General features: G+C 38.5%; 2 protein-coding genes across 3 annotated transcripts; one reads left to right on the forward strand and one right to left on the reverse strand.

Annotated features, from left to right (window-relative positions):
• Positions 1-44: 44 nt before the first annotated feature.
• LOC6041248 (calcium homeostasis endoplasmic reticulum protein) lies at positions 45-8,794 on the forward strand. The gene is made up of 9 exons (XM_001850486.2): positions 45-466; positions 533-783; positions 842-1,004; positions 1,336-1,408; positions 1,776-1,850; positions 6,654-6,730; positions 6,797-6,998; positions 7,076-7,457; positions 7,518-8,794. The coding sequence occupies exons 1-9, from the start codon at positions 274-276 to the stop codon at positions 8,670-8,672; spliced, it is 2,571 nt and encodes an 856-aa protein (XP_001850538.2). The 5' UTR covers positions 45-273; the 3' UTR covers positions 8,673-8,794.
• A 10,130-nt stretch (positions 8,795-18,924) lies between these two features.
• On the reverse strand, positions 18,925-20,969 carry LOC6041247 (ubiquitin-conjugating enzyme E2 J2). Of its 2 annotated transcripts, none has more exons than XM_001850485.2 (4): positions 20,809-20,969; positions 20,556-20,681; positions 20,228-20,491; positions 18,925-20,165 (listed from the first exon to the last, which is right to left on the reverse strand). In XM_001850485.2, exons 2-4 carry the CDS (start codon positions 20,623-20,625, stop codon positions 19,717-19,719), a joined length of 783 nt encoding a protein of 260 aa, XP_001850537.2. In that variant the 5' UTR covers positions 20,626-20,681; positions 20,809-20,969; the 3' UTR covers positions 18,925-19,716. The 2 variants fall into 2 exon arrangements, with proteins under 2 accessions (XP_001850537.2, XP_038117908.1); XM_038261980.1 differs by having other exon boundaries at positions 20,799-20,969.

Consider the following 20,969-nt stretch of genomic DNA (forward strand, 5'->3'; position numbering starts at 1 on the left):
GCCACAGGGATGGTTTGGCAGGTCGAGAAACCGCGACGGGACGAACTGTCAAAATTTTCACACACGATTTTTTAATGGCGTCTCTCGCATCATCGCAAAGACCGACGTCGTTTTTGTTCCGGCTTTAGCGGTCAGTTTTGCCGTGGGTTCTGTGAAGCAAATAGTGTAAATTTCATCGGAACACGATCGCCCACTCGACAATCGCCACCATTGGTCCCCAACGCGGCTTCGTTTGTAGTGTTTTAGTTTCTCCTTTAGTTTCATTCCCTAAAGATGGATGTGCCCCCAAATGATATAGAGCTTCGGAACATCATCGACAAGCTCGCGGAATTCGTTGCCCGGAACGGACCCGAGTTCGAGTCGATGACCAAAACGAAACAGAAGGGGAACGCTAAGTTTGCTTTTCTGTACGGCGGAGAATACTACAATTACTACCAGTACAAAGTGGCCACCAAGCAGCAAGCTCGTAAGTTTGGCCACAACAAATGAAGTTGGAAGGTTACTTTAGTAATACGGAGCTATTCTATTGCAGTAATGAAGCAACAAGGCGGTGGAATGAATCCTTTTAATCAGCAACAGAACCAACAGTCACAAAACAGCAATCAGATGCCTCAAATATGGTCGAACCCTCCACCGGGTCCTCAAGTGGCACCGCAGCAGCCACCACCGCAACCGGCCATCAATGCCCAAATAGCGGCCCAGATCGAGGCCATCACGACGCAGCAGAACGCCCTGCGGGAACAGATCCGCCAGTCGGACATTAATCTTCAGGCGCAGCATGGGGTACTTTGTTCGGGAATTACAGGTCGGAGTCTCTTCTAACCAACAACCCTTTCCGCAGGTTCTGCTCCAGCAGCAGCAGGTCCAGATTGACGAAGCCGTAACACGGGCCCAGAACGATGCCCTCGTGAAGCAATCGGACGAGCACAAAATTTCGCTCAGCGATTTCGACGCCATCCTGCAACCGATCATCGATTCGTGCACCAAGGACAGCATATCGAACGGTATGTAACGGTGCTTCCGCCGCCCAGTCCAGTTCAGAACCAATCTGCCCAAATCTCCATCTTTCGAACGCCGTGTCGAACTTTCCAAAAAAAATGCCGTCATGTTTCCAAACTTGGTCATCTTCTGTTACGGTTTCCCCTTAGAATGAGGCATTTCGACACCTTTTCATGTTTAGTATCTTCCCTATGATTCACTTTCGATCTTGCCACTAGTCTCATATCGTATACTACAACTCTATATATTAAATTACTATCTATATATTTATCATAATACCACTAACGCCAAACAAATCTCAATCTACATATATTTTTTTGTTAATTACAATTTTAGGAAAAGGCTGGATTTTACAGCATTGTACCGATTCGGGAAAATGTCAAATTATTTCGCAGTATCTTTTGAGAAAGTAATTAGAAGCGTTCTTACGTATTTTTCCTCCTCTAAGTACCTACAACCATAGCTATTTGACGACACAAACCTACAAACACAAACACACTATCCATCATCCGGCTACCCGTTTAACCTAAATGTTCGTCTTGTTCCAAAGAATCTTTCGAACAGTGACCAGCGTTTAGTGTCACACAGGTTTCCGGTGACCCAAGACCGTAATCATTTAGAATCTCTAAGACAGAGGACAATACAACACACACACGACGAACACGCACACACACACTTACCGAAACGTTTGATGTGACCTGCCCAGGAGGAGCGCGCGGCGCACGTCAAACCGAGCGAAATCCGAATTTTTGTTTTTCGATCTTATCTACTTATAGGGCGTTAATTGCTGGAGTTTTGTTTGCGCAAAAGTTACATCTCATATATTTAGTAAATGATGTAATCCACCACTGGTAAGTGCACTTTTTTTTATAATACTATCTTTGTTTAGGCTTAAGATTTGCGGTCCATAAACAAAACAAAAATAACTTAATGTATTTCTTAGTTGTGTTTTTAAGAAAATTAATCTAGATCTAGATTCGCTTCAGCTTCATACATTTCGACAAATATTTGCTTTACTTTGTTTGATAAAGTTGAATGAATAAATGATTCTGTAATAAAAAATAAATAAAATATTGTATGAACACTTATGCATAGTTTTTGATTTCTTGTGCAATAAGTTTTTATGTATTTTTTAAGTACCTTTTTTATTAAAAAAATAAAATTGATGAACAACATTAAAATTACACATGCTCCAAGTAGCTATGCCGTGAACAACGTAGTTAATGTTAGATTCTTCATCGAGAGGCATTAGATATTCAATTCTGGATTTACTAAACGCTAGTATGGCGGGGTGGTCAGTCAAATTTCATTTTTGAATTCCTATTTTTTTAAGCCTCCAAATAGGCATTTCTTACAAAACGAACAAATTGCAAATAAAAAAAAGCTTAAAAGCCTATTGAACAAATTATATGTAAGTGTTAATAAAAAAGAAACCTAATAACATAATCATAAAAAAATAATTTGTATTAAAGCAAAGAGATCTGAACCATAAATCAATCTTTAAAAAAAACAATGTTTATTTAGTAATTTTAACGTTTTCAATTTTTTTTTCAAAGAATTTTTTATTTTATATGAGAGAAGCATATTTGTAATGAATGAAGTATTTTTTTTAAATCTATTTTATGATTTTTACACAAAAAATGCATGAGTTTAAAAAGTTAAAAGTTTTCATTTTTTCTCATTTAACATACTTTAAAAATTAGATTAGGTATAACATTTCTGGGGCATCATTTGAAAAGGGTGCATATGCAATTTATCAGCTGGTTTTTTAAATTTTGTTTTGATTAACTTAGTCAAAAATAAATCAAAATCTTTTGATTCACAAAAAATATTATTAAAAAAAAACTTGGGTCAAATACTTACCTACCATTATAATCATGCAGCACTTCTCAAACACAGATATACGCTCCGAGCACTAGAATCCTTTTTTTACCAAACACATAATATGTATTATATTAAGTTCTTCTCGATGTTAGCTAAACCGTTAACAACTACGTTATAAAACGCCATTTCACTTATGTCTACGGCATAACTTCTTTGAATTTTAATTGTCCTAAATAATTCTTTCATTCTCAAACAGATTAAACAGAGTAATTATTTAGGAAATCGGTCGATTTGGACAGTTTTTTTTTTGTATTTAGGCCAAAGAAGCCATTTTGGGTCATTGGTTCACCCACACAAGTCTCCATACAATTTTGGCAGCTGTCTATGCAAAAAGTGGACGTAAATATTCGAAAATCTATAACTCTTGAAGGAATTTTCTGATCAATTTGGCGTCTTCGACAAAGTTGTAGTTATTGATGTGAGGACTGTTTAGAAAAAATAGGTACACGGAAAAAAATATTTGCCGATTTTTTTATTAACTTTTTTTTCACAAAAACTCAATTTCCCAAAATTTGTATTTGTTTGATTTTCGAGAGTTTTTTTTTTTTGAAAAAGCGAGATTTCATACATTACATTTTTTGCCTAATTTGTCATGGAAATTTGAATTTGCAATCGAAAAGTATTTTATAGATTTTTAAAAAAGTTCTTATAGCCACCGAAAGTTTGATTTAGTTTATGTTTTAGAGGACATAAACTGCAAACTTTTCAGAAATTTCCAGGTTGTGCAAAAAATCTTTGAGCGAGTTATGAATTTTTGAATCAATACTGATTTTTTCAAAAAATCGAAAAACTGGTTGCAAAAATTTTTCAACTTCAATTTTCGATGTAAAATCAAATTTGCAATCAAAAAGTACTCCAGTGAAATTTTGATAAAGTGCATCGTTTTCAAGTTAAATCCATTTTTGGTGACTTTTTTGAAAATAGTCGCAGTTTTTCATTTTTTTTAAATTAGTGCACATGTTTGCCCATTTTTGAAAAAGATATTTTTGAAAAGCTGAGAAAATTCTCTATATTTTGCACTTTTGAACTTTGTTGTTACGACCCTTAGTTGCTGAGATATTGCCAAGCAAAGGTTTAAAAACAGGAAAATTGATGTTTTCTAAGTCTCACCCAAACAACACACCATTTTCTAATGTCGATATCTCAGCAACTAATGGTCCGATTTTCAATGTTAACACATGAAACATTCGTGAAATTTTCCGATCTTTTCGAAAAAATTATTTTCATTTTTTTAAAAACAAAACTAGCATTTCAGAAGGGCCAAACATTCAATATTACGCCCTTTTAAAATGTTAGTCTTGGTTTGAAAATTTTGAAAATATTTTTTTCGAAAAGATCGGAAAATTTCACGAATGTTTTATATTTTATTATTGAAAATCGGACCATTAGTTGCTGAGATATCGATATTAGAAAATGGTGTGTTGTTTGGGTGGGACTTAGAAAACATCAATTTTCCTGTTTTTAAACCTTTGCTTGGCAATATCTCAGCAACTAAGGGTCGTAACAACAAAGTTCAAAAGTGCAAAATATAGAGAATTTTCTCAGCTTTTCAAAAAAATTTTTTTTTCAAAATTGGGCAAACATGTGCACTAATTTTAAAAAATGAAAAACTGCGACTATTTTCAAAACAGTCACCTAAAAATGGATTTAACTTGAAAACGGTGCACTTTATCAAAATTTCACTGAAGTACTTTTTTATTGAAAATTTGATTTTACATCGAAAAATGAAGTTGAAAAATTTTTGGGACCAATTTTTCGATTTTTTTTTAAATCAGTATTGATTCAAAAATTCATAACTCGCTCAAAGATTTTTTGCACAACCTGGAAATTTCTGAAAAGTTGGCATTTGATGTCCTCTAAAACATATCAAAAAATAAAAAAAAAATAAAATAGTGTTTTTTTTTTGCAAATCAAGTTTTAGTGACAAAAAGTTAAATAAAAAATCACCAATTTTTTTTTACCGTGTATAAGTTTTTTTCCAGTGTAGTCAATATTCATACCTACAACTTTGCCGAAGAAACCAAATCGATCAAAAAATTCCTTCAAAAGATACAGATTTTTGAATTTTCATGCATCATTTTTGTATGGCCAGCTGCCAAATTTGTATGGAAAATTAAATGGACAAACTAATGATATAAAATGGCTTTTTTGGACATACCGAAGGCACCAAAAAAGTTTCAGTTGGATTAAAAAATACAAAAATTAAAATTTAAGAAAAAAGACCGATTTTGTAGAAGTCTGCTCAAATGCATCCACCCCATAAAGTTTGAGTCAAGTAAAAAAAATACAATAAAATCCACTTCTGGTTTTGGTAGAGAATTGCTCAATAGTTCAAGGATTCCTAAACAAAATTATTCATGAGTTAGCATTGATTTTACAAGCAGGTATGGTTGGATTCCCGACTTTTAACAAAAAAAAAAAAAAGATGTAAATTCTCGACTTTCTCTCGATTTTTTGGCTGATATTTGCAAATTCCAGACTTCGTACTCGTAGCTTACATCCGAGTTAGAGAAGCGGATTTCGGTGGCCAGTTTTATGTATTCTAGGTACTTGACTTTGCCGTCGGTGTTAGGGAAGCGCTCATTTCGCTAGCAAATTGTCTACCTTTTTAAAATAAAAAAAAATGCTGTACATATTAATTTTGAATGGATTTGTGCAAAAATTGCGCCATTTAGATCGAAATAAAAATCATTCATTGCAACTTCCAGTTTCTTTGATTAGTAATAACAACATTTGTTTTTTCCCAAAAAATAGTTCAGATAATTATTAATTTTATTAAATATTTGTACATATTTTATAATTGTTTTTTTTTTTTAATTGTAAAGCTGGTACAAATATTTTTAAAAGTTTTTGTCACCCCCCCCCTTCAAAATTGGCCCGAAAAATCAGGGGGCAAAAAAAATATTTTTACAATAAACTTTAAAATTTCAATGAAAAGTCAAGTGCAACCAGCTGAAATCAAATTAAAATACATTCTTCTGCGTTTTAAATCATTTTTAGCATGTTTGGGTTTATTAAAAAATCTTAAGATTTTTTGAAAATTTTCGATGCAAAATCTTTTTTTTCGATAAAATTTTTGTTTTTGTCAGATCTTAGATTTTTTGAAAACTAATGATTGCAAAACAACTGAACAAGTGTAAAATGCATTTTAAAACACATTTTTCATTTAAATGTGTAGACTATGGCTTGTTATTTAATTTTTTTTATTTTTTTTGCCCCCCCCCCCCCACCCCTTGACCTCGGCCAGGGCCGAGGGACAAAAACTTTTTTAAATATTTGCATCGGCCTAATTTAAACGAAAAGAAGCGCAGAATAGTGGCTTTTCATTTTTTTAAATTAAAATAAAACGTTTTCAAATACCTTCTATAGTTTTTTTTGTTATGAAAACTGTAATCTTTTTGCAAACCTAAAAAAAAAAGTTTGTGCATTGATACCAGTAAATTTAAAATAGGGGAGGGGGGGGATTGAATTTCTTGCAAATCAGTCAAGGGGGGAATGGATCGCAAAAGGTTGAGAAACACTGCTTTACATTAACTGGTGGTACATTTGAGCGAGCAATGACGTTTTAAAATTACATGTTGCAGAACTTGCGTATCAACATGCTCAACTTTGTTTCACATAATAATTTCAAATAATGAATTAATGTACTAAAAATGTTACAAACCGTAAATTATTTAATTAAGTACATACTACCTAACGACATAAACACTGTAACCAGAGCTTCACGTTGCACAATCTATTCAAAGTACAATTAGTAACGCATCTTCCAGCATCCGGAAGCGTAACGACGAGCTCAAGAAGTGCTTGGAGGGGGCCGTCATTCCAATGTTCTGCAACGCCCAAATAAGTATGTCGAACCTACCTTTTTCCCCCATCTCCCCGCTCCGCTAACCGATTCTTCCTCACCCACCAGCGACGGCCACCGACGAGCAGCGCGCCAAGCTGACCAAGCTGCTCTCGCTGTGGGAATCCAAGGGCAACTTCTTCGACGCGTGCGTCATCTCGAAGCTCAAATCGCCGCCGTCCTCGCTGCAGGAGTACCAGAACAGCTTGCTGACGCAGTACGCCGCCATCGTGGCCCAGATCACCCAGGCCACCAAGAGCACCTTCGACAAGTGAGTTTCTTTTTTTTTTTTGATTGAGTTGTTGCTGAAACTGATTTTGGGGGTTTTTTTTTTTTTTTTTGTTGCAGCTATCAACAGCAGCACCAGGCGTTTGTTCAGCACGCGACCCAGCAGTTGGCCCTCCTCGAAAAGCAGAAGCAACAAATTGAGCAGCAAGCGATCAAGGCGGCGATCGCTGCCCAGCAGCAGCAACAACAGCAACAAACTCCAGTGCCGTTACTTCCGGAGCTGTCCGGGGCTGGTGTTGGTGGTGCTAACTCAAACAATGGCAACCCACTGCTGGGTGGTGGCCGAGGTGGAAGCGATCGCGACGGGTCGATTCCATCGCTGCTTGATCAGAACATCAACTACAACATGATATCCGGTGCTATTCAGAACCTGCAACAGCAGCAGGGTAGAGATCGGGACAACGGAGGAGGGGGAAGCGATAATCGGAGCGGTAGCTATTCGGTAAGTTTGTATTTTTGGTCTGGCAAGAATTGTCGTTAACGTAGCTTTTCATTTGTTCAGCACTCTAACGACTCCGGCGATGGCAACAACAACGGTGACTACTCGCATCCGCCGCCCAACTTCCCAATTCCGGACATGTCGAGACCGCCGCCCTACATGCATCAACAGCAGCAGCAGTCTCAATTTCCAGCCTACGACGATGACATCGTAGATCGGCGCAACGAGTTTGACGATCCGCCGATGGATGACGACGAACGCCGCCATCACAACGAGGACGAAGGGGGTGAGGACGACGAAGATGGCCATCTTCGGCACCTCCACCCGGACGACGATCAGCAGCCGGACTTCGCCGAGGAAAAACCACGCTCGCCAAGTCCGCAGCCGGTGCAGCCCTCGATTCCGTACTTTGAACTGCCCGCTGGTCTCATGGTCCCGCTCATCAGACTCGAGGACTTCAACTACCATCCACTGGAGCCGGAAGAGATTCGTCTTCCACCCCCCGCTCCCCCCAACGAACGACTACTGTCCGCCGTGGAAGCGTTCTACGCACCTCCAAGCCACGAGCGGCCGCGCGATGGCGAAGGTTGGGAAAAGCTTGCCCTGTACGAGTACTTCAAGGTGAAGAACGCGTCGCGCAAGCAAAAGGAAGAGGAATTGGAGAGTGGCACGCGCGAACGCTCCCGCTCCCCAACTCCCATCGATCCGGACTGGCTGAAGGCCACCAAGAAGCCGAAAAAGCGTGTCTATCGCTCGCGGAGTCGGTCCAAGTCGAGAGAACCCTCGCCCCGGGCACGCTCTCCACCGATGATGCGGCGCCGGTCCAGAAGTCGTTCACGATCCCCACGACGAGGTCGCAACCGAAGCCCGCGATCCCCAATCCGACGAGATCGACGCTCGCTAACTCCGCCCAGCTTCGGCGGGGGTGGCTTTGGAAGCAAATCGAGCGGAAATCCACTGCTGATGGAAGACAAAGTTCCGCAACAGCAGCAGCAGCAGCATCAACAGCAGCTGCCTATGATGAAGATGGGTGGTGGTGGTGGTGGTGGCGGCGGCATGGGGATGTCTGCGGGTCCCGTTGGTGGAGAGGTTTGGGGCGGCCACGATCGGGAAGGGTTGGGATCGTACGGGGCGAGGAACTCGGATCCGTACGAGAGCTTCCGAAAAAACAAGGGAGCGGCATTTATCACACGCATGAAAACGCAAACGGACAGATAAAAGGGATTTTCTTTTTGCAGAATTGGTACACACGAACGCTGGATTCGTGGATTTTAAGCATTGGCGATAAATAGTGACTAGAGGTGGAAAATCCTTAATAAATGATGTAAATGAATTGAAAATGATTGGTTGGAGTTATTTGGAATGTCACAATGTCCTGGAAGATTATTTTAAAATCATTGTTGCATTTGATCGATAAATTTGTGTTGTATGTAGGATAGGATGTAACAAAATTGGTGAATCTTGGTGGGAATTTCGGGGCATAATCCCCTAGGTGTATTGAGCCCGAATCTCAAATATGAGCATGATTGGTTTCGAACGGAACCTGGCACTATGACTTTGAATTTTAAATGGGATTTATCTGTAAAATCGGTGCGTTTTGATTTTTGCCAGCTATGAGCCCCTTAACCCTTTTTTTCAAAAACCTAGGGTTGCCACTCAAGTCGGGAAATCGGGAAAGTCGGGAAAAAGTCGGGAATTCGCCAAAATCAGGAAAAAGTCGGGAATTTATGATTTTTTGTCAAAAAGTCGGGAATTCTAAGCATACTTGTTTGAAAATTATTTTTTAACTCTATTTTGTAATATTTTGTACAAGTTTCAAATTGAATTCACTAAATTGTGCTTCAGTAACTTACTTTAAATTTAAGGTTCTTTTTACTATTTCAATATATTTGAGTATGGAAAACCTGTTTAAGACATTCAAAATCCTAATGAATATTGGATGTCTTTGACATAGATTTTCATAATATTTTTTATGAATCAAATGATCTCTATTAATTTTTGTTTATCAAACAAGAGGCAAAGTTTATGAAAAAATAATATAAAAATAGAACCTAATGGCCAGCTTAGAGTTATGATTCTATTTCATTTTATCACATAGATTGAATATTTGAAAACAGATTTCAACTTGAGTTTGGCATTGTTTTTTTTTTTGGTAAATAGTAATTCATTAAGTAATTTGAAATATGTATTTTTTTCACCAAATATTGCCCTTGAACTTTTTTTGTGAGTACTATACTGCCGTTCTACGCAGGAGCGGTCGTGGCTGAATGGTTACGATGTTCGCTTTATAAGCGAATGGTTCTGGGTTCGATACCCATCTGCTCCCAACGAGAAAGTTCTGGACTCATTGAATTTGGAATTAATGAAAAAACTTCAAGCTCACGGCGGGGTTCGATCCCCTGTCCTTAGGATTGGTAAGCAAAATGCTTTCCACTTAACCGTGGAGCATTGGTAGCTTGAGGAGGAATCAGACTGGTATAGTTGAATCCAAGAATCGGACTTAGAATCGCATTGAATGCAAGTTGAACATCAGAACTCAAACAAGATTGCATGCAAGATTTGCAAGCGCAGTTGAAATTGAATCTAAAAATACCTCGCTATGAATAGCCTGGGCGACTGATAGAATTCATCCAATAAGAGATGAGAAGAATTGAAAGCATTCCCATTAGAAATGAGAACACACGAAGAATTCGAACAACAATGCCAAAGGTCGTTACCACTCGCCTAGGGTGGCTCCTCAGACCATTCACCTTCCCAAAAACCGTCCAACTCCAAGCGAAACTTACTTGAGGATACCGTGGAGATTTTCCTTAATACTCTTAAAAAGTGGAGCATCAACACTTCCCGTCTTCCAATTCCTTTCCTTGTCCCTGGTGCGCGGTGGAGATGGGAGCGGCCGGCAATGGACGGCTGCCATGGTGGTGAGAATCTGGTTCAGGTGGAATTGGTTCTATTCCCAATTATCGATTCCTAGGCAACTTGGGCTTAGACAATCATCACATCACATGGCGAAAATCCAGTCTGCAATCCGCTAAAATCACCGTCTCCTAGCGAAGCGAAGCGAAGCGAAGCGAGTACTATACTGCCGTTCTACGCATAATTGTCCCATGTCAGTTTTTGACGATTTTGACTTTATGCCATTTTTAAGTTTAATCTGATGTGTACTTTAAGAAAAACACATAAAATCTGGTACTTTGTTCGGAAACTCATCAAAAACAACACCAAGTCTGTTTGTCCCTCGGTTTGTCCCATCGTTGAACTTCTACGCATAATTGTCCCACCAAGTATTTTCTTACACGGAATCATTAGTTTGCTAAGCATTATGCCTTGTTTACCTGTTGTATAGCAAGAGGATCACAAATAAGGGTGATAAACTGCTAACTGGGGCGATTAGGGGCGCATAGGGCGAATAGGAACCCACGGGACAATTATGCGTAGAAACACAGAAATCGGTCGAAAAATTTCAATCGCGTTTTTCTCAGTTGCACTTTTTTGAACATGTGACAATTATGCGTAGAACGGCAGTATTGTGTTTCTACGCATAATTGTCCCGTGGGTTCCTATTCGCCCTATGCGCCCCTAATCGCCCCAGTTAGCAGTTTATCACCCTTATTTGTGATCCTCTTGCTATACAACAGGTAAACAAGGCATAATCGAGGGGCAGGACACATGCCCTAATCAACTATAATAATCGGCTAATTGATTACAAATTATCAGTTAGTTGATTAAGATTTCGCTAATCAATTAGTGAAATCCCACCATATGATTTTATCTTGGCCTGTCGAACAGACGTCACAAATTCAAAACAAACGGGACCGTTTTTCAAATGGCAGCCAACCAAAATATATTTTGAACTTTATTTTCTCTCTTAAATTGGAATCAACAACTAAATCGGTGGAAAACTCGGAAAACAGAAAAGATTGCCACCATCAGTGCTATCCAGAGCTTATACGTACAAATCACGCTGCAAATAGGAAGCAGCGGACGCGCCAGGACGCCCCGCAAGGACAACTTCCGGAAACGGACGGATTCGAATATGGGAGGGCCTTTGGGTTGTGTTTATAGCCGTATGCGATCGCGATGTCCTAATCTAGTTGATGATGCAGCATGTCGTGAAGAGTGGGAGCGATGATTACTTCCAGCTGGTCCGCTTTGGAAGCATTTTGCGTGGTTAAAAGCAGACGGTGCAGCATTTTGGCCAGCTCGTCGGTCCTTCCGTTGAGCCCATGTGGGTGTTGGTAACAGATCTGGTTTCCTTGCGGAAGACAAGTTCCTAGAGTGTTTAACTTTATATTTAATTCATCATCATCCAAAATGTGCGGTACCATAATCGTTACGGAATCCAGTAACCGGTTTTGATGCCGATTCGGAACGACTTCTTCTAAAGTATACACCGGGAAACGTTAAGTAGTTGACCACAGAGACTTGCCTAGCCGGCGGAATTCCCGGGCGGTGTTTGTCTCAAATCAACGACAAGAAAGTAACTAACCCTCGGGAACCCCATCATCGTGCTGGCTAGAGAAAAACACAGCAAAATTTACATTTTATTAAAATTTCAAACAATACATTCAAATACAGCTTAAACATTCTTAGAGGAAGGTCTTTCTCTAGATATTTTCCTCGATCAGCACAGGTATGCAATGCCCTATCACCTCAAGAACAGTTTTTTTTCGGGAAAACTTTCGCACTTTTACTTCGCTTGGGCTTCGTGGCTTATCATCTCTGCAGGGTGTGTCCCGGTCTTGCACCATTTCCTCACCGTCCCCTTTGCCAACGCGACCCCCGCGTAATCCGTCAACGTATATGGGATGCGGGGTACGGCTACCTTTCAATCGACCATTGAGCTAGCCGAGCACGGCCGGTTGCGCATTAAAGCTGTCGCTGCAGAACCGGACGGCCTACCGCAACCTTCTAGGCCGGCGGTTCTTATGTTTCCAGCAGCACTGCGAGATCCGGCGCGAATAATGGCGCGAGCGCGACCGGGAGACACGTCCACCATCACCGCGGGTGACCGAGTTGTACAGGAATGGCCTAGCGAATGGGACAGATTGCGCTGCTGTGGGGTTGCCAAGCCGGTCCGCATGAGTGGTTGGAATGTTGCATAGCTTGACGGGCGACTTGTGCTCGTTCAGTCAGCGTTCATTCTGTGGAAAGAACATCAGAATTAGTCCCTTTTAAGATCATTCGATCCTAGCAGACGACATACTTAATTTCGTAGAAGGACCGAGCTTTTCGGATTCATTCTCTTTGGCATCGTTTTCGCCACGATTCCCCGTCTGACCACAGCCGGATGTCCTAGTAAAGTACACGCTTGTTCTGAGGAGGACTCCTGTCGCTTGCGATTTAGCTTGCCAAACTACTTGTTCAATTCTGCTCCACCAGCCCGCTGCAGAATTTTGTGATGCAGCAGCTGATTGGGGGACGCTTTCGGAGACAGGTTAAAGTTGTTGTGTTCGGCGGGACGCTTCTTCAGGGGCGTTTCCAAACGGTAGTCCAACCGCCGGAAAACTCTTTCGATCGCTTCACTGCACTGCACACATTGACGATTCGGCATCCTCTTCAACAAGGAACTTCTTTCCGGAAAAATCCGTAGGTGGAACCGTTTTTCTAACCCTATTTCAAAATTTCATCGAAGCAACAGATTTAACAGCTGTCATTATGACATTTTCCCAATCCCAAGCTCTTTCAAAGCAGGGTGGGATTGTTTCTGTCAAATCAGCGCTAATCAATTAACTTATTGACTAATATCATCGCTAATTAACTAAGAAAAACATAATTGATTAGATGTGTCTCACCCCTCGGGCATAATGCTTAGCAAACTAATGATTCCGTGTAAGAAAATACTTGGTGGGACAATTATGCGTAGAAGTTTAACGATGGGACAAACAGGCTTGGTGTTGTTTTCAATGAGATTCCGAACAAAGTACCAGATTTTATGTTTTTTTCTTAAAGTATACGTCAAACTAAACTTAAAAATGTAAAAAAGTCAAAATCGTCAAAAAATGACATGGGACAATAATGCGTAGAACGGCAGTATAGATAAAGCATGATTTTCAGTTTTCGGAAAACTTAAGTATCGAATAAAATCCAAAATTGAAACACTTTTTTCGTTTTGAAAACATGAAGAAAATATTGAAATTGCAAAAAAAAATACAAAAGATTTTGAGTTATTGCAAAATTGTTTTAAAAAATGTATCTTTTAACATTCTGCTTAAAATAAGTAGGAAGACAAAAAATCATATCAAACTGAATTTTCATAAAATTTAAATCTGACCACTAGATAAAATAATATTGATTAAAAAATTCAATATAAAAAAATACAAAATTGAAATGGGAACTTGGCAAAAACATTTTTTTATGAATTCCTTAACAATTTTCTAAATCCTTTGGAAGAATAATAATAGCAATTATGTTTTAATCGAGGTTTTAATCGTTCTTTGATTTAACATAATGATGAATTTTAGATGATGAAAAGATTTAGATAGTTTTTTGTTTGAAATCATTCTTTAAATAAGAAATTCCATTATTAGAGCTTTCTGAAAAAGTCTGGAAAAAAGTCGGGAATTTGAAAATGGGATTTGAGTGGTCACCCTGAAAACCACATGAGCTCATAGATCGTGTTCCATGGAACAACTTTGCCGAAGAGTGCGAAAAGATTCGTCAACTATTTAGAATGTAATAAAATGTATATATCATTAAAATAAATCGGTGATGTTCTTTCCGATTGAAAATACTTTAATATTAAAGTGTGGGCATCTGGCCAAAGTTTAAAAAAAATAAAAAATTAAACTGCAAGCCAAGGTTATAATTTTTGCATGAAAAAAGTGTTTTGAAATGCATTATACACCAGTCCAGTTGTTTTGCAATCTTGGTTTTCAAAATATCTATGTTTTAAAGGGATTTTTTTTCGCAAATTTTTTTTTTTGTGGTATTTCATAAAAATTCTATGTATATAATTATATCATAATAATTCTATATATTTTTGCAGAAGTTTAATAATGCTAAATATGATTATAAACGCAAGAAAATGCATTTCAATTGGTGTTCAATTGATTAAAGTTCTATTTTGTTTTATGTTTTGCAAAACCATTTTTTTTCCCTGAATTTTCGGCCTGATTTTGAGGGTGGAGTGGGGAGGGAGGCGACATAAACTTTGAAAAATATTTGCTTTCAAAAATTTATTGTCATTGTTCTCAACAAAATAAGGTTTATCGTTGTGAACAATAATACAGTCGACTCTCTGGCTGTCGATCTTCTCGATATCAATATGGCTCATGTACCGATGATTTCTTCAGTCCCTTCAAACTGCATACTTTGATTGTCTTTATTCCTCGATATTTTCTCTTGCTTGAAGGATCTCTTCCTCGACGGTCCCTTGGATTCTATTTGCCTTAAACATCTATTCCGGTTGTCAATCAGTTCACTTTCTCATGGCTTGCATAGACATTTTTCTTTGAGAAACGAAGCTTGGAAGGGTGTTTGACATTTCTTTGTTTTTGTTTGCTGGACGTTGTCATGATGGTCATGATTCTCTCCCATAGAGTTATCTAAGCCCGCTCTCACGCACACTAGCAAACCATTTGATTTGCTGGTCGGTACAAAATTTAACCTCAATCTTTTTCGTGTACGTACACGCAATACATGCGCACGTAGATAACTCTATAGCTGGTCAGCAAGAAAAAACAAATTTCAATCGAGTCTTCATTTTGAATCGTTCTGTAAACTGATGATTCTCTTCCTTGACGGTCCCTTGGATATTGACAACCAGAGAGTCGACTGTATCACAAAGTTAAGATTAATTTTAGGACTCAATTGTCCACGACTCACGAGGGACGGAAAGACGAGGGGTTGGAGACTTCCAAAAAAGTGTCCACGTGGTTTATGGATGGTCCTAATATATTTTATCAAAATAAAAAAAAAAATCAAATCATACGGATTAGATTTTGAGTCGGCGTTATTTTTTTTAACAATATGGGTATCAAATGATCGTATTTTTTCATACATTTCAAAAGTAATAACACATTTTTTTAAGATACTCCAAATTTTCACAAAACTACGTATTTTCGAAACAAAAGTAATTTCAGTTTTTTACAATATGGGTATCAAATGAATGGGATGTTTTCATACATTCCAAAAGTAATAAAACATTTTTTTGAAAAAGCATTTTGGAAGTAACAACAAAATTTTTTGAAATACTCTAAATTTTCACAGATCTACGCATTTTGAAAAATTACTCAAAATTTCAGGTTTTTACAATATGGGTATCAAATGATCGGATTTTTTTTCATACATTTCAAAAGTAATACCACTATTTTTCTAAAATCTCAAAATTTTCACAAAACTACGTATTTTCTAATAAATATTAAACTTTTAGCTTTTGCATAATTAATAGCTTTTTAGTATTAAATGGACGGGATTTTTTCATATATTTCGGAAGTGAAAACACATTTTTGGTATTTTCGAAAAAATACTCCAAATATAAGTTTTTTTTTACAATATGGGTGTTGAGTCGCGGAGGATGTCCTGAACCGGGCACCGGTTCTGTCAGCGGAGTGATTAAAAGAAAACTTCATTCTTTTCCACTCGCTACAAAACTAAAGTTTGTTTATTAATAAGTAACACTAATAGTTCACAAAAATTACTAAACTTACATCTTTGGTGTTTTTTCACAGCTGAATTCTGTAACAACTTTTCAATAGGGCGAAACCCTCAGATGTAAACAAACTGAGTTTTTGTCAGAATCATATAAAGCGAACAAAACTGATTCTAAAACACCCTCCATCATCACAAAATTCCGAAAATACGTAGTTTTACAAGCAAAAAACAAAAGGGCTAATCAACAACATCAATCAAAACAAACCAAATTGAGTTTCCGCCCTTGTGTTTTCATCCAATCACGAGGGCGAATGTAGTGTTTTCTGCAAGTTCCGACGTATATTTAGAAACACTAATTTTTCGTTATAATTTAGTGAATTTTAACCTGACAATCCTCAAAATGGATCAAAATGTATGTTTTTGATGTCTCTGACCACAATTCCACAAAAACACACAGATTTGTATGATCCTAAATACATAACTTTTTAATTTCAATTATTGTAGTATCGGATCTGGTCTGGATTCACAAACTAGATGTGAAGGTCCATAATTTACCGGTTCTTGGGACATCCGGGGATTCTAGGTTGAGCATTTGCAGGACAAAAAGTTAGTGTAGGGAGGTTAAGGTGGAATGCCGTACAAAATCATCGCCTCCGTAACCATCGAAGCTATGCAAAGATTGAGATGGCCGGATGGTGTCTCCCACTTCCGGCGGGGACACCCCAAGGAACGTCACTTCAATATAGACCACATCGTCAAACCAACTTGCTACTTACGGTGTATCCTAGCTCAACGAGTCTTGGCCTGAATCGGACTCCTTATGAAGGCTTTCTAGACCAATTTTTTATCACTGAGGTTGCAAATATCACTGTATTATCACTGACTGTAACGTTTCACAATGATAAAATAGTTGTTTCACCACTTTTTCTTTAAAAACCCGAAAAATGAACAAAAACAAAAGGGCGAATCTGTTGTTTACTTTTGCTTTGTGGCGTAACCTGACGGGCTAAACCGTTGTTTTGGTTGAGTGGGTGGCGAATACGGTGGGGCGAAAATGGAGGCACGCTCTTCAAAAAGGCGTAATTTGTTTTTCTCAATTTTTAATAGCAAAAACACCTTAATTAATTTCAAATTGCTCTCTGTGATGAAATTATTGCTATTTTCTATTACGTTTTGAAAAAAAATGATGGTTTTCATGTTTTTTTGTGAAAATAGGAATTGATCGGAGTTGCAAAATTTTGAATGTTGATTTTCTCGAAACGGCAGGATCGTAGGTTTCGCCCTTTTGAAATGTTGTTACTGAATTCTTCAGCTGCGCCCGTGCTCCCGCTTACTCAAATTGTTTTGATCTTATTTTCTTTATTTCTAAGCGACAGCACGGGCACCAGTCAAACAATCACAAAACACTGACACTGACGCAGAACAAGGGGCTGCTTCGGACGCGCTCCGTCGCAACAATGGGTATTAAATGATCGGTATTTTTCATACATTTCGAAAGTAACAACATCATTTTTTGAAATACTCAAAATGTTCACAGAACTACGCATTTTTTGAAAAAATACTGCAAATTTCAGGTTTTCGAAAAAAATGAACGTTTTACTTCTTATATTTCGAAAGTAGGGGAAATTCTCGTATCTTTGGCTGGTTAAGGACTCGCTCCTAACTCCATCCAATTTGCTGATTTTCACTATTTAAACAACTGATGTTGCACAACTTTTGATAGAAACTTGCTTGCTCCCTTCTTATTGAGCTATTTATCACTCGATCTCAGTTGAAAAGGCTTTTAATGAGCAGTAATCGAATGTCAAAGTGCTGATATGGCAACATTAGAGGCACGCTGGAATTAGATGCTAATATCACAATTTTTTGAAAATACAAAAAAAAAATCGCAAAACTACGTTTATTTGAAAAAGTACTCAAAATATAAGTTTGTTTTTTACAATATGGGTATTAAATGATCGGTATTTTTCACACTTTTCGAAAGTATCAAGATATTTTTTGAAACATCCAAAATTTTCACAGAACTACGAATTTTCGAAAAAAATACTCAAAATTTCAGGTTTGCACAATATGGGTATCAAATGATCGGGAATTTTTCATACATTTCCATGGAAATATGTTTGTTTGAAAATACTCATAGTTTTCACAAAACTACGTAGATTGAAAATATACTCAAAATAGATAATACATATTATTTTCGAAATTTTTATGATTCCCATAATTCATATTGTAAAAAACTGACATTTTTAACAAAATACGTAAAAACTTAAATTTTTTTGAAAGTAATTTTTATTGTGTGTTGTTATTTTCGAAATGTATGAAAAATCCTGATAATATCCATATTGTAAGAAACTGAAATTTCATTTTTTTCGAAAATACGTACTGCCGCTCAAAGCAAGTCCGTCCCACATGTAATTTCGTCAATTTTGAGGTAGTGATGCAGTTTGGTTCGAAATCATGTGAACTATCAGAAAACCCAATAAAATTTAGTACTTTGTTCCAGAAAACCGTAGAAAATAAACTTTTTCGTGAAATTCTTACACGTAACCTTATGGGCGGGACAAATTTGACTTGATTTTTTCTCGGCTTGCTGTTTTTACATATGGGACGGACTCGATTAGAGCGGCAGCGTAGTTTTGTGAAAATTTTGAGAATTTAAAAAAAATTTGTTATATTTACTTTCGAAATACATGAAAAAGTCCCGATCATTTGATACCCATATTTTATGAACTGTATTTTTTGATATTTTTTTTTTTTTTTTCGAAAACACGCAGTTTTGAAGAGTGATTCTGGCAGTATTGTGCGGAGTTCTTTCCGGGAACACAAACTGTAAGCTAATGAGGTCTTTCCCAACAAATGTAAAAAAACGTCAACCTGCCCGATAGATTCCCTTTATTTATTAATGTTTTATTGAAAGTTCTTTTTTTTTACAATAAATACTGCGGTATCCTTCCGGCCGATTTCTAGTAAGGTAATATTTTATATATGTATCTTTAAATCACCAATTTTATACTTTTACTCCTACTGATTCATCTCCTCTGATTCCGCGCTTACATTTTCGCCCAATGCTATTTGTTTTGTTTTGTTTTGCTTCGTTTTTTTTGGTTCATAGCCGCATCGCTTCAGCCAAGCACCGGCGTGTACTGAAAGAGATTTGATACCGCGCGCGCGAGACACCCTATTGCGTAGCAAGAGTTTGCAGCTGGTGAGTGTTGGTGTGTGTGCTTTGCATTTCGTTTGTGTTTAGTTCGTGATATAACGTGTGTTTAGTATTTTTTTTTAAACCATGCATATTGGCGAAATAATGCTGTGTTTTGCTTGTTGGTTTTATCTACACTTTGAACGAATTCTACGAAACTAGCGGCGCAAATCCCGTTGGAGAGGTTTGAACATCTAGAGCGTTTTTTTTAAATAAAATATCGAGTAACAATTGGGAAAGGGTTTCTTTTTTTTAATATAGGCGTATAACACAATAAAATGATTCTCTCGAGAAAAGTTACACTCACGGTTACTCAATTATAAAACACATAAGAATAATGTTATAACCATCGTTTTGCCCGCAACGGTACGAGCCAAAAAGGCCCCGTACGCGAACGCCCAAACACAAAGTAGAAGTAGTCAATAGTATAATGTACGAAAACCAAGCGCTTCGCGACGCGGCTTACAATCATTCTATGTTCATGCTTTTAATCACATAATGCACTATCAAAGCGAAGATCACGAACCCAATAAGCACGATCAGGTTAGTGTACAGGGAATGCCAAATGTTGTTGCTTTCGTCGGCGCCGGCACCGGTCACCGGGTTGGGCCCGTCCGCGCCGTCCACGTCCAGCAGTCCGTCCGGGGAAGCTCCGGCGGCGGCGGCGGCTCCATTTGCGGTGGCACCCGCCGTGGCAGTGGTGTTGTTGTTGGTCGCGGCGGCGTTCGCCTTCCGATGCTCCTCGATCTTGGCTAGCCGTTCCTTGATTTCCTCGCAAACCTCCGAAAACAGCTCCTGGAACACTTCGTTCTTCATGTTGAAGTCGAGCGATTGCCGGGCGTATCGGCGCTTCTCGTAGGTCGTCGATTCGCACGAACCCAGCGTCGGAGTGGTTTCCAGCATGAAGCTCAACAGGCCTGAAACGGCATTAGAATAATCGTATGATTTACTTACAGACGAGCAACGGGTAATGACTCACCTGTCAAAATAGTGGCCACCGACCAGGCCGGGTTCCATGTGTCGGGATGGAAGTCCGATATGCTGAGACACAGACGCTTGTTCGTTTTAAATCGCCCATTTGGTGTAATCATGTAGATCGACGGAGGCTTAAAGGGAAACTCCTTGGTAAATAGCAACGTTCCGTGGTAGTATCCACCGTGATACGGCGAATCTTCCGGTCCATGTATAACGTAGTGCCACTCAAGTATGTTCGACGGCAGCGGTTCCGCCGTTATGTAGGGCACTGCAAAATCAAGGTGAAGGTAATTAAGTAAGGTTTTTGTTGCTGTTTCAAGCAAGACATTTACCTGGATCTCGCTTGAGGCGCATATAATCCTGCTTTAAGCGGGAAGTGGCCGTCGGTTTCTGGTTGGTCATTACGGATTCCCTTCCTTCCGCTAGCGGAAGTTCCCCTAGTGTGACACAAAGAGTCGCTGTCGTGTAAACAAAAAAGTACACGTAATTACTATTTTTTCCACTCTGATGGCTGCAAGAGTCTTGTGATGTTTTTTTTTCTTTCTCTCCTTCGAGGCAACTGCTGATTCCCCAACCTCTACTTACGGCACAACCAGAACACTCTTTAAACCAAATAAAAGCACTTGGATCGAGCGATAAAACTGTTAAATGAACAAATTTAGGAGAATTTCTATTTTTTAGTGAAAGTAATTAGGAAATTCGTCAAACCACTCTCAAGAGTGACATCAAAACATTCGTTCCAGCGA

The sequence above is a fragment of the Culex quinquefasciatus genome, chromosome 3, assembly GCF_015732765.1.
Source record: "Culex quinquefasciatus strain JHB chromosome 3, VPISU_Cqui_1.0_pri_paternal, whole genome shotgun sequence".
Taxonomy (NCBI): domain Eukaryota; kingdom Metazoa; phylum Arthropoda; class Insecta; order Diptera; family Culicidae; genus Culex; species Culex quinquefasciatus.